The following is an 11,029-nucleotide window of genomic DNA, read 5'->3' on the forward strand; positions in this document are numbered from 1 at the left end:
CCGACTCCGAAGGGGCTCGGCAGGTCACTCGGGGCATCAGGGGTCCAGTGGGGCTAACAAATGCAGCTTTCCAGAGCCTGCAGCTTTGTCCGAAATTCCCCAGCCCCCTTGTGACTCCAAAGCTCTAAGTTCGCGGCCTCCCTTCAAAGCCCCATTCGCATTCCCGGCTGCGCCCAGGGAAGCGCACATGCCTGCACTCCGCAGAGGGGGTCGGAATCCCATTGCAAAGCAAAGAACGACTTGTTAATTATTCGCGTTTGTTGCAAGTTATTAGAAAATGAATAAATATGCCAGGAAGTCTCCTAGCCACGCTCATTAAACATCACTCTAAGTAAAGAGAACACACATCAATAAAGGAAATGCCTTCGTCAGTAAACAAATTAATTAGCCTTTGATTACTAGGCATTCCTCTCATTGAAAGGCTGGAGTGGCTGAAGCACAGCGCAGTGGGCAGTGTCTGCTGGCCAGTCTCAGCAGTGGGGCTGACTTAGCTCTATGGAGCAGTGACCCCTATTCCCCCCCTTTTGTGCCTTTAAAGACGCGAGCTGAGCTGCAATTCAAGAATTTTCTCATGAGATGAGCCACACAGACCGGTCCCCTGGCCAAGAGCCCTGGGCAGGTCACGTCACAGGTCGCCTGGTCCTTGCACCCGGAGCCCCACCGCAGCAAATGGGCATCTTTCCATTCACAGCAGGGAATTCTGGATTGGGCACCACACACAGAGCTCTACTTAGCTCCTAGAGCTGGAAGGGACCTCGAGAGTCAGAGTCCAGCACCCTGCCCTCACAGCAGGACCAAGCACCATCCCTGACAGATCTGCCCCACGTCCCTCAATGGCCCCCTCAAGGATGGAACTCACAACCCGGGGTTTAAGCAAGCCAATGCTCAAACCACTGAGCTAGCCTGCCCACCGCAAAGTTTTTGGAGCAGTTAGGATGGTCCCCCCCTAGGGTTGCCAGAAGATTTCAGAAAAAATGCCGAACCAAAAAAAAACCAAAAAAAAACCCCATGGGCCCTTTAAAAACCACATGGTGACGCTTTTTGGCCCTAACAGGCGGCCGCCCGCCACCTTGCCTCCCTGCGCCAGGCTGGACAGCTCCCCAGCAGAACCCGGTAAGCACCAGGGATGCCAGGCTGCCGCCGTATTGAGCCGGAGAGCCCGGGATTTTCTCCTCCTGGCTGGGGAAAAATACAAAATAAAAATCAGAAAGCACCGGACGTGTTCAGTATTTTCTGAATTATTTTACCAGACAGGAGGTGAAGTTACAGACTGTCCAGCTCAATACCGGACACCGGGCAACCCTAACCCTCCTCCCCCACCAAGGCAAGGGCAGCATCCTGCATCCGCTGAATTAGATGGGCAAGTCCTCACAAAAAGGGCCCGATCCTGAAGTTCATGTCTGAGTTAATTAATAATGCCGGGGGGGGGGGGGGGGGGGAAACTGAGGCATGAAGCAGGGACGTGGCTGGTCTGTGGCCACTCAGCAGGCCTGGGCAGGAGCTGGAAACAGAGCACTGTCGGCAGCTGTCCCACTGGCACAAACCCCAAGTTCCCGCTGACGCATCAATGAAACTTTTGCCTGGGTAAGAACCAGACCAGGGCTCCAGCAATCAGCCCCCCAAGGAAGCTTTTCCTAAGTAACCATGAGAACCAAGCCTTCCTCCATCCTGCCGCAGCCCCAGCCCCAGCTAGCCGACTGCAGGATGCTTCCTGCTTTGCATGCCCCACACACCACTGTCACGCACACAGAGGGGACCTCTCCAGAGAGCAAGAGGCTTGCAACAAATCCACCCGAAAGGAGGAGGCAGCTGCATAGCGTAATCCTGCACCACTGAAGTCAACGGGAATGTTCTCATCGATTTCCAGGAGCATCAAGCCCATGCCGTGCCCAGCTCTTTCTGAAATGGATCAGAAGAGGCAGCAGCTGTGCTAATTTACCCCCTAAAGGTCTCAGGGCTAGGACAGGGGTTGAGGGTTTTTTGCGAGGGTGTCTGTTTTATTCCTCTGTTTTGTTTAAAAAAAATAAAATTACAAGCTTGAAAAACATAATCAGTAACAATCATATCAATATAACGGCGAAAAAACCCATGCAACTACTGAGCTATTAAAAACCATACCTTGGGTATCTCCAAAACCATATTTACAGACAGAAGTAAAATACAGTGGGAAATAGCGGCTTTGAATATAAATAGCTTACACTGAAACTTCTGCAGCTGCCATCTGCTGCGTAGTATAGGAAAGTAACATCAAACGAGCCAAGAAAGGGGGATACAAGAAAAGGAACAGTGATCAACATGTGCTCATGTGTGTGCTGGCATGTGCACAAATGCATGTATGTGCATGCGTGTGAGGAGGGGGTGGGGATGTTTGCTCCTACAACACCTCCCCCCCGGAAAAAGAAAACATGCAGCGAACCTGAAGCCACATTCAGATCACAGAGAAGGACAAAGAAGAGCGGCGTCTGGTTTTCCCTGCCCCAAACACTCCCCCACCCCATAGGCTGCCTTCCTAGCTCTGCTGACGGCTCGTTCCAGAACCGCAGGGGGAAGGAGGAGGTGGGGGAGGGGGAACCAGTGTGCTCCCTAATACAAAACTTAAGGGGAGAAAGGAACCGAGAACCCCCGCGAGCCCCCTCCTCAGCCACTGCCTAATTTCCCTGCACGCCAGCCCTGGGAAGGGGAAGGGGTTTCTCTGCACACGGCAGGAGCTCCGATTTCCCTGGCCAAGGCTGGAGAGATGGGCTCCCCCTCGCCACCAGACTATTGTCTCATTTGATTATTCTAATCAGTCTGCAGCAACAGAGAAACAGAATGGTAATGGGATGGGTGGGGAGGGCAGACACGCTCCCACCCCACCCCACCGGCTGTGTGTCAGGCCAGCGTCCGGGTGCAGAGCCAGGGAAGAGCTGGGGGGCTGATGCAAGGATTGGTCCCCGTTTTACGATTGCCAAGGGAGCCGCTGGGTTTCCCCCTGGTGCTTCTCGAGTGGCTGGAATGGTGCGGAGCCCCTGTTGTCTGTGTCCCTGCACCCCATCTCCTACACACGAGGAATGCGCCGGCGAAGGCCGCCAACGAACCCAGAGGCCGTTCATGCAGCATCACCACAACGGCAGCTGCTGGGGGAAGGTTTCTGCCCTCCCAGCGCAGGTTCTAAGCCAAGAGGATGAGCCCCCCCCCCCCCCCCACACACACACACACCCTGCAGCACCTCCCGCCACGCTGGGCTCAGGCCAGGACACAGCCAAGTGGGTTTGGAGTTTGCACGCGGGAGATTTCTCTCCCGACAGCAGTCAGACCAGTTTGGGCCAGGCTCAGAGCCAGGTTCCACCACCCGGAACGGGCCCTGGGGCTGTTGCTTCCTGCAGGCCTTGCTTTGTGCTGCTCTGCAGGCGATCCCAGAGGGTAACACGCCAGCGTCCCTGCCGGGGGAGAAGCTGGTCCTAGCCGGCAGGTGCGTGCGTTCCTGCTAAGGGCCGTGGGGTTAGGTTAAATACCAGTGCTGCTTTGACACAGTCTACCAGACTGCTCCCCCGCCCCCCGCAGTGTGGAGGACATGAGGTTTCCCAGAAGTAGCTGTGGCAGCTGCTGGAAGCAAAATCTCCTGGATCAGAGGGAAGAGGCTGCCACTGCAGAGGGGAGACATCACTTCCCCAAGCTGGCCCCTTCCCCCGAGACCAGGGAGCCCCCCCCCGGGATCTGACACGCTGGAGCCGGGGGAGGAAAGTGGCCTCTGGCGCACGAGTCTGATCCAAAGGGCAGACCCTCACGGAGCTCAGAGCGGGTGCAGCGGGAGCTTTTCACGTGCACTGGGTATTAGACGCTCCCTCCGGCAACCGGGCCCGGGGGAACGGGGGGGGGGGGGATGCTTTCATGCCGTAGCCAGGTGGGCCTGTGGGGTAGGGCGACACCAGGCACAGTGGGGCCACCACAACCCTTCACAAATCATGAGCTAGGCCTCAAAAAAGAGCCATGAGTGATTGATACAAGAGCGGCCAGGCCGGGTCAGACCAGCAGCCCCTCTGCCGACAGTGGCCAATGCCGGGTGCTCCAGAGGGAGGGAGCAGAGCAGGGAACCATCCAGCGATCCCTCCCCAGACGCCCATTCCCAGCTTCTAGCAAATCATTTAAGGGCTGCATTTGTGGCTCGTTGTATTTGTCTGCTGAGCCGCTCGAGTCTCACCCGCAGGCTCGGCTCCGCAGTCGGCGGGCTGGCCAGGCCGGACTGACGCCATCCCCACACTCCCGGAGCCGGAGCCTGCCGAGAGCCAGCAACGCGGCGGGTGGTGCAGCGCCCTGGCCCACGGCCCCTGCCCACTCGCTGCCTTTCAGCCCTGAGGAGACGTCCGAGATGGCGAGGCGCCCCGGAGCGGCCGTCTCCCCGGCTCCGGAAAGGCCCAGCATGCTCATGCCGCAGACACGGCCCGCAAAGGGGCCCAGTGGGGATTCAGCCCCGGTCTCCCAGCGCTAGGCTCCGTCCCTGCCACATCAACTCCCACCCCGGGTCGTGGGGCAGAGGAGGCCTGACCACGGCACCAGCGACCCGCACACCCATGCCAGGCCTGAGCCCACTGGGGACAGCTGCACAGGTCACTGGGAAACCCACTGGCAAAGCAAGTGGCAGAGAGGAGGGGCTGAGCCCTCAGGCCTCCCTCGCGTGAGGCGTCGTCAGGCGGCCCACAACGCTACCCGCCCCCCCAGCACGGCCCCAGAGAACGGAGGCCACGAGCCTCATCCCCACGACTTCCTAGTGAAGAGCATGCGACCCCCCAGTGCTCGCAGCCTCCTGCGGAGACACAGGGCAGCCACCGCCCCAGCCACGCCCATGCCAGGAAGCACCCCCCTTCGCCAGCAAGAGACCCATTCTGGGGGAGTCGGAGGAGTTCCCCCCCAAGCCTGGGATGGACGGGCCACGACCTTGAGGAGGACCCCTGGCCCCTCATGGTGGCCTCTGGTCCCTCCCCCACACCTCCCTGCCCATCCCCTCCCCGCAGGGCGGCGGAAGAGGGGCTTACAAGAAGGGCAGCAGGGAGGTGAGCGGCAGCTCCCTCTCGCCCAGCAGCGTGTCCCGCTTCAGGCTGCTGCCCTTGTTGACCACCTTGACCTTGAGGGCCATCTTCTTGGCGTGGCCGGCGCCCAGGCAGTCGAAGAAGAAGTCCTCGTTGAAGACGGGGGTGCGGCTGTTCTTGATGATGGTGCTGCGCTGCTTCTGCACCTTGCCCGGGTTCAGGCAGAGGGAGACGCAGCAGTTGATGCTGCGCACGTCGCAGAGCTTGTCGAAGAGCCCCTCGGCCGCGACCACCCGCACCCGCAGCCGGGCGTTGGCGGGGTCGTACTCGGCCGCCAGCCGCACGCTGCCGCCCTTGCTCAGCCGCAGGGTGTGCTCCTTGTGCAGGCGGTCCGCCTCCAGCGGCGGCAGGGCCGGGGCGCCGCCCGCGGGGGACGTGGCCCCCCGGGCGCGCCGCTGCGAGCTGGGGCTGGTGTCGGCCGAGCTGTCGTCGGTGGAGAGGGAGCTGTTCCGGGCCACTGAGTGCTTGAGCTTGATGACCTTGGTCTGGCTGTCCTGGCTGAAGATTTTGAGCAGGGAGACGGAGCGGGAGAGCAGCGGGGAGCTGAAGGGCGAGGACTCGGCCGAGGAGCAGGTGTCGCTCTCGCCGCCGCTGAAGTAGCGGTAGGGGTTCATCAGGGACATGCCGATGTCGGAGGGGGCCAGGTGGGCGCTCTCCCCGTTCACCTTGGCCCCGCTGGCCCCCGCCTTGCGCTGGGCGCCGGGAGAGGAGGCCGGCGACTGGCACAGGCTGCCGTGCTCACTGTGGAAGAGGGACTCCTTGCGACGGGTGTGGGGGCTCTCCAGGAGGGTGGCGAAGCCGTAGGAGGTCTGGGCCTTGGGCACGTAGGGCAGGGACATGGCCGTCTGCGCCTGGGGGTCGGCGTTGGTGCTGAAGTCCTCCTCGGAGGCCCACTCGTCGGCGCTCTCGATCTGGATGACGTGCCGGCTGGCGGCCTTCAGCAGGTTCTTGCTCTCCGAGGCGGCCTTGACCGGCAGCCGGGGGCTGCGCTGGGGCTTGCGGGCCAGCAGGTTCTGCTCCGAGGCAGAGGTGCCCAGGCTGGGCTTGGCCTTGCCCTCCGCCCCCTCGGCCTCGGGCGGCGCCGGCACCAGCTTGGGGGGGATGAAGAAATCCGGGATCTTGTCGGGGGTCAGCACGTTGCTGTACAGGGGGCCCTTGGACGACTTGTCGCCCGCGTCCCCGGCCCGGGCAGCCCCGTTCTCCGCCGAGCCCCGGATCCGCTCCAGGAGCCACATGCTGCTGCTCCGCGAGGGAGGGGAGGAGCGGGGGGGGGGCGTTTGGGGCCCCGTCACTCACCCTCTGTAAGAAACAAGCAAAGGCCCAGGGGCCGTCACGCCCAGGGTCAGAAACAGTCTCCAGGGACAGGGCCGGGACAGCAAAGAAGTTACCCCCCATCCGTCAGTGGACTTGGGGGGCATTGGGCTCACTATGGAGTCAGGGGGATTGGGGACCCCACCCTTCAGGGGGCTGCGGGGGGCCACCTCCCTGTGTGGTGTGGGGGTGCAGGGGCACCTGCCAGCCCCCCCTTGCGGGGGCTCAGAGGGGGGCTGCCCCCAGAGCTGCCTCTACCCACTGCCCCATCTCCCCGCTGCACCCTGCAGGGCGCCCCCCTGCGCAGCGTCTGGCTCGCCCAGCCCCCCAACTTCGGCCGACCCTGCTAGAGGCGGCGCCGCTCCTGGCCGCCCGGAGACACTAGCCTGGGGGGGTCTCCCCAGTCCTCTGCGCCTGGCTCTGACACGCTCCCTGCCCCGCATCGGACTGGGGGACGCGCCGCCACGGGGCCCTTCAACTTCTGTCCCGCGGCAGAGCGCCCGGGGCCGGGCCCGGCTCGATCCCCGGCGGAGGGAGGGACGCACCGAGAGCCAAGCAGGTCCTGGAGCATGTGGCCCGCGCCCCTCTCCTGCCCTCGGGGGCACCGGGCGGTCTCTGGCCCCGCCCCGTCGGCCGGGGCGCCCGGAGACTGCGGGGCCGACCCGGGTTGGGGTCCCCGCTCCCCACCCGGCAGCCCCGGCCCCAGACTGCCTGGCGCGCTCCCCGACGGGCACCTGTGGGACGGCTCCGCGCCAGCCCGGCCTCCGACTAACTTCGGGGGGCAGGACCCCCCCGCGCGGGGTGCTACGAAGGAAACGGACCCCGCGCAGTTACGCCAGCCGGCGTCGCGGGGCTCTTCTGCACCGGGGCGCCCCCAGACCCGCGCGGATCGGACCCCAATGGGGGGAGCCGGGCGGGTCGATCGGACCCCAATGGGGGGAGCCGGGCGGGTCGATCGGACCCCAATGGGGGGAGCCGGGCGCCCCCAGAGCCGCGCGGATCGGACCCCAATGGGGGGAGCCGGGCGGGTCGATCGGACCCCAATGGGGGGAGCCGGGCGCCCCCAGACCCGCGCGGATCGGACCCCAATGGGGGGAGCCGGGCGCCCCCAGACCCGCGCGGATCGGACCCCAATGGGGGGAGCCGGGCGCCCCCAGACCCGCGCGGATCGGACCCCAATGGGAGGAAGCCGGGCGCCCCCAGACCCGCGCGGATCGGACCCCAATTTGGGGGGGGGCCGGGCGCCCCTAGACCCGCGCGGATCGGACCCCAATGGGAGGAAGCCGGGCGCCCCCAGACCCGCGCGGATCGGACCCCAATGGGAGGGAGCCGGGCGCCCCCAGACCCGCGCGGATCGGACCCCAATTTGGGGGGGGGCCGGGCGCCCCTAGACCCGCGCGCAGCGACCCCCAGCTGCCTACCTGCCGGCGGGGAAGTCAGCAGGCAGAGCCGGAGGGGCGGCGGCGGCTCCGCGGCTGGCTCGGGGCTGGCACTGAGGGTGCCCGAGCCCCGCCGCCTCCTTTTATACCCGCCCCGCTGCCACAATTCATTCATTACGGGCGCGAGAAACCTCCCCAGCCCAGACCGCAGCGAGCGGAGCCGTATTCCTCCTAACACAGCTGCCCCCGGCTTTTTCGGCTTCTCCCCACCTCGCCACGCGCTCCACAGCGCAGCCGGCGTCCGGGTCCCCGGCTCCCGCTGCCTGCAGGCGTGGGGCCTGCTGGAGGGCAGGTAGAGAGCCAGCGCCCCGGGAAATGGGAACCCTCCTTTCCTAGGGACCGGAGAGCCAAGGGGCCGGGGTAACAGGTCCCAGGGTGCAGGGCAGGGGAGAATTCAGCGGGACCCTCTCCCCTGCGCCCAGCGCTCCCCTCTGGCGGGAGGCCGTGGCCGGGCATGGACGTGCAGAGGTGCCAGCCAGCAGCCAGACAACCCCCCCCCCCCCAATCTGGCCTTGCTCTGAAGAAATGAGCAGCAGGATGAGGGCCCAGATTTAGGAGTCAGGGACTCCTGGGGGCCAGTCCCAACTCTGCTACTGGCTCCCTGTGGGGCCTTTGCTGAGTCACCCACCTTCCTTCCCCATCTGCAAAATAGGGTTAATAAATCTCCGCTCGGACTTGGGGGCTTTTCCAGCGTCCCTTCCCTCCCCCCGTGCCTAGAGGTGCCAGGACACCGGTGTTCCCTGAGCGCTGGGCATGGCCCAGCCATTGTGCAGCTGCTCAGGGGAGATTCCAATGCTGCCCAGCTGATTAGCAGCGCCCTCAGCCAGCTGTGTGTTTCTAGTAGTGGTGCACGTCCACACATGCCTCGGTGCACATGGAAAAATTCATTCTGCACCCGGATGGAAAAGCTTAGAGGGAACCTTGTGGGACAGATGAGTCCTTTAGATGCTCGGACCAGACAGGATTAGGGGTCAGCCCAGGAGCAGATTTGGAGACAGGCAATCGAGGCCCAAAGCCTGGAATCTGCACCTTGTATCTGAACACTGTGGCTGTGTCTAGACTGGCAAGTTTTTCCGCAAAATCATCTGCTTTTGTGGAAAAACTTGCCAGCTGTCTACACTGGCCACTTGAATTTCTGCAAAAGCACTGACGATCTCATGTAAGATTGTCAGTGCTTGTGCGGAAATACTATGCTGCTCCCGTTCAGGCAAAAGTCTTTTTCCAAAAAACTTTTGCATAAAAGGGCCAGTGTAGACAGCAGAGATTTGTTTTCCGCAAAAAAGCCCCGATCGCGAAAATGGCGATCGGGCTTTTTTGCGGAGAAGTGCTTTTGCGGAAAAGTATCCTGCCGATCTAGACGCGCTTTTCTGAAAATTCTTTTAACGGAAAACTTTTCCGTTAAAAGCACTTCCGGAAAATCATGCCACTGTAGACGTAGCCTCACTGTGCTGGGGGTCCCATTGAATTCATGGACGCCTGGGCCTGTGCCATGCATTCCAAGGACGCCTGGGCCTGTGCCATGCATTCCAAGGACGCCTGGGCCTGGGCCATGCATTCCAAGCGGTGGGGGGGAGCGTAACATCCCCTCCAAACACTCCAGCTAATCCGAGTGCTTCACAAAACTCAACAGCCCTCCAAGGGCCCGGCCTCAGCACTCAAGGACCCGCCAAGTGCCTTAAGTGGCTCGCTCGTGCAGATGGCAGCGCAGGGTGGGAAGCAAAGCACGTGCTGCCTTTGGCTCCGGTCAGGCAGGAATCCCCCGAGAAGGGCAGGGGCTGCCGTGGCAGGAGGAGGTCTCACTGGGCTCGCTCGGGGAAATACCACCCAGCTGGCAGGAGGGCACAAAGAACAGGGCTTGGTTTAACGATGTAGTGCTGCTAAAAAGGGGCCAGCGACGGGTGCAGCGAGCGTGCTTCCCCCACCCGCTCTCTGCCCCCTGCGGCGTTGGGAGGGGGAGATTCTGCGCAGCACCCAAAGGGCTCAGAGCCCATCCTGCATCAGTGGTTTACAGCCAGCCATGTCACTGACGGCTTGTGAAGTGGGCTCACACGGGGAGCACAGACAGGACCTGGGGCGCATTAATGGCAGGTTGCGGGTGAGATGGCCCCTGGGTCACACCAGCTTTGAAACCAGGCTCCAAAACTGACCCTAGCAATTTGTCATACCTGGCAGGGGGCAGTCTTACCTAGTGGCCAGAGCAGGAGTCAGGGGCCAAGATGGGCCACAGGGCAAACAGCGAGTCCAGTGTCAGGAGGCCAGGCCGGGGCGCATCACCAGGCAGCCAAGCGGCAGGAGCAGGAGAAGCAGGAAAACCACTTCAGTGCCAGGCAAACAGGTAGAAGCCAGAGTACAGCTCAGAGCCCCGGCGTAGGGGGAAGAGGCAACAGGGCTCTGGAAAGAAAAATCAGGCCTCACCCCCGTACCAGGATTCCTGGAGGGCGTCAAAGCACATGGGCAGGGGGAGCCAGTGCACTTGGACTCAGGGCTGTCCCTAGTCAGGGGGCAGGGCCTGGGACAATTCCCCCTCCATCCCAGGCCCTGACCGTCCCCCCGCCTCTTCCTGCCCCTGCACGTGCGAGCCGTGCGCTGTCAAGAAAGCAAACAGCATGTTAGCAGCCCTGGGGAAAGAACTAGAGAACGAGACAGAAAATATCCTTGTCCCAGTGTATAAACCCTGACACCCTACACCCTGATTTCCTGCGTGCAGCTCTGGGCTCCCCATTTTCAAAAGCAAAAGGTCCAGAGAAGGGCACCAGAAACAAGCAGGGAAGTAGAGCAGCTTCCATAGAAAGGTTGAGTCTATTCAGCTCAGAAAGGAATGCCATTGTGAATGGCCTGGGGAAAGTCAATAGAGACGTGCATGACGCAAGAACTAGCGGTCATGCAATGCAATGAATAGGCAGCAGGTTAAGTGAACAAAAGGCAGTATTCACACAGCGCACAGTCAATCTGTGGAACTCCCTGCCAGGGGATGTTGTAAAGGCCAAATGTATGACTAGCTGCACAAAAGAACTAGGGCAGCTCCGAGGACAGATCCATCAATGGCTACTAGCCAAGATGTCTAGGGACTCAGCCCCATGCTTTGGGTGTCCCCAAACCTCTGACTGCAGCGACAAAACTCGCTGGGACAGGGCGAGAGAGGCCCGGTTCTGCTGGATCTCTGGCGCACAGGGTACTGGGCTAGATGGACCATTGGCCTGGCCCCGTCTGGCC

The 11,029-nt window shown here is 62.2% G+C and overlaps 1 protein-coding gene across 1 annotated transcript; it reads right to left on the reverse strand.

Moving 5' to 3' along the window:
* Positions 1-4,238: 4,238 nt before the first annotated feature.
* Positions 4,239-8,003, reverse strand: C2CD4C (C2 calcium dependent domain containing 4C). The gene is made up of 2 exons (XM_075902579.1): positions 7,799-8,003; positions 4,239-6,365 (listed from the first exon to the last, which is right to left on the reverse strand). The coding sequence occupies exon 2, from the start codon at positions 6,299-6,301 to the stop codon at positions 5,009-5,011; it is 1,293 nt and encodes a 430-aa protein (XP_075758694.1). The 5' UTR covers positions 6,302-6,365; positions 7,799-8,003; the 3' UTR covers positions 4,239-5,008.
* Positions 8,004-11,029: the final 3,026 nt, after the last annotated feature.

The sequence above is a fragment of the Pelodiscus sinensis genome, chromosome 19, assembly GCF_049634645.1.
Source record: "Pelodiscus sinensis isolate JC-2024 chromosome 19, ASM4963464v1, whole genome shotgun sequence".
Classification (NCBI taxonomy): domain Eukaryota; kingdom Metazoa; phylum Chordata; order Testudines; family Trionychidae; genus Pelodiscus; species Pelodiscus sinensis.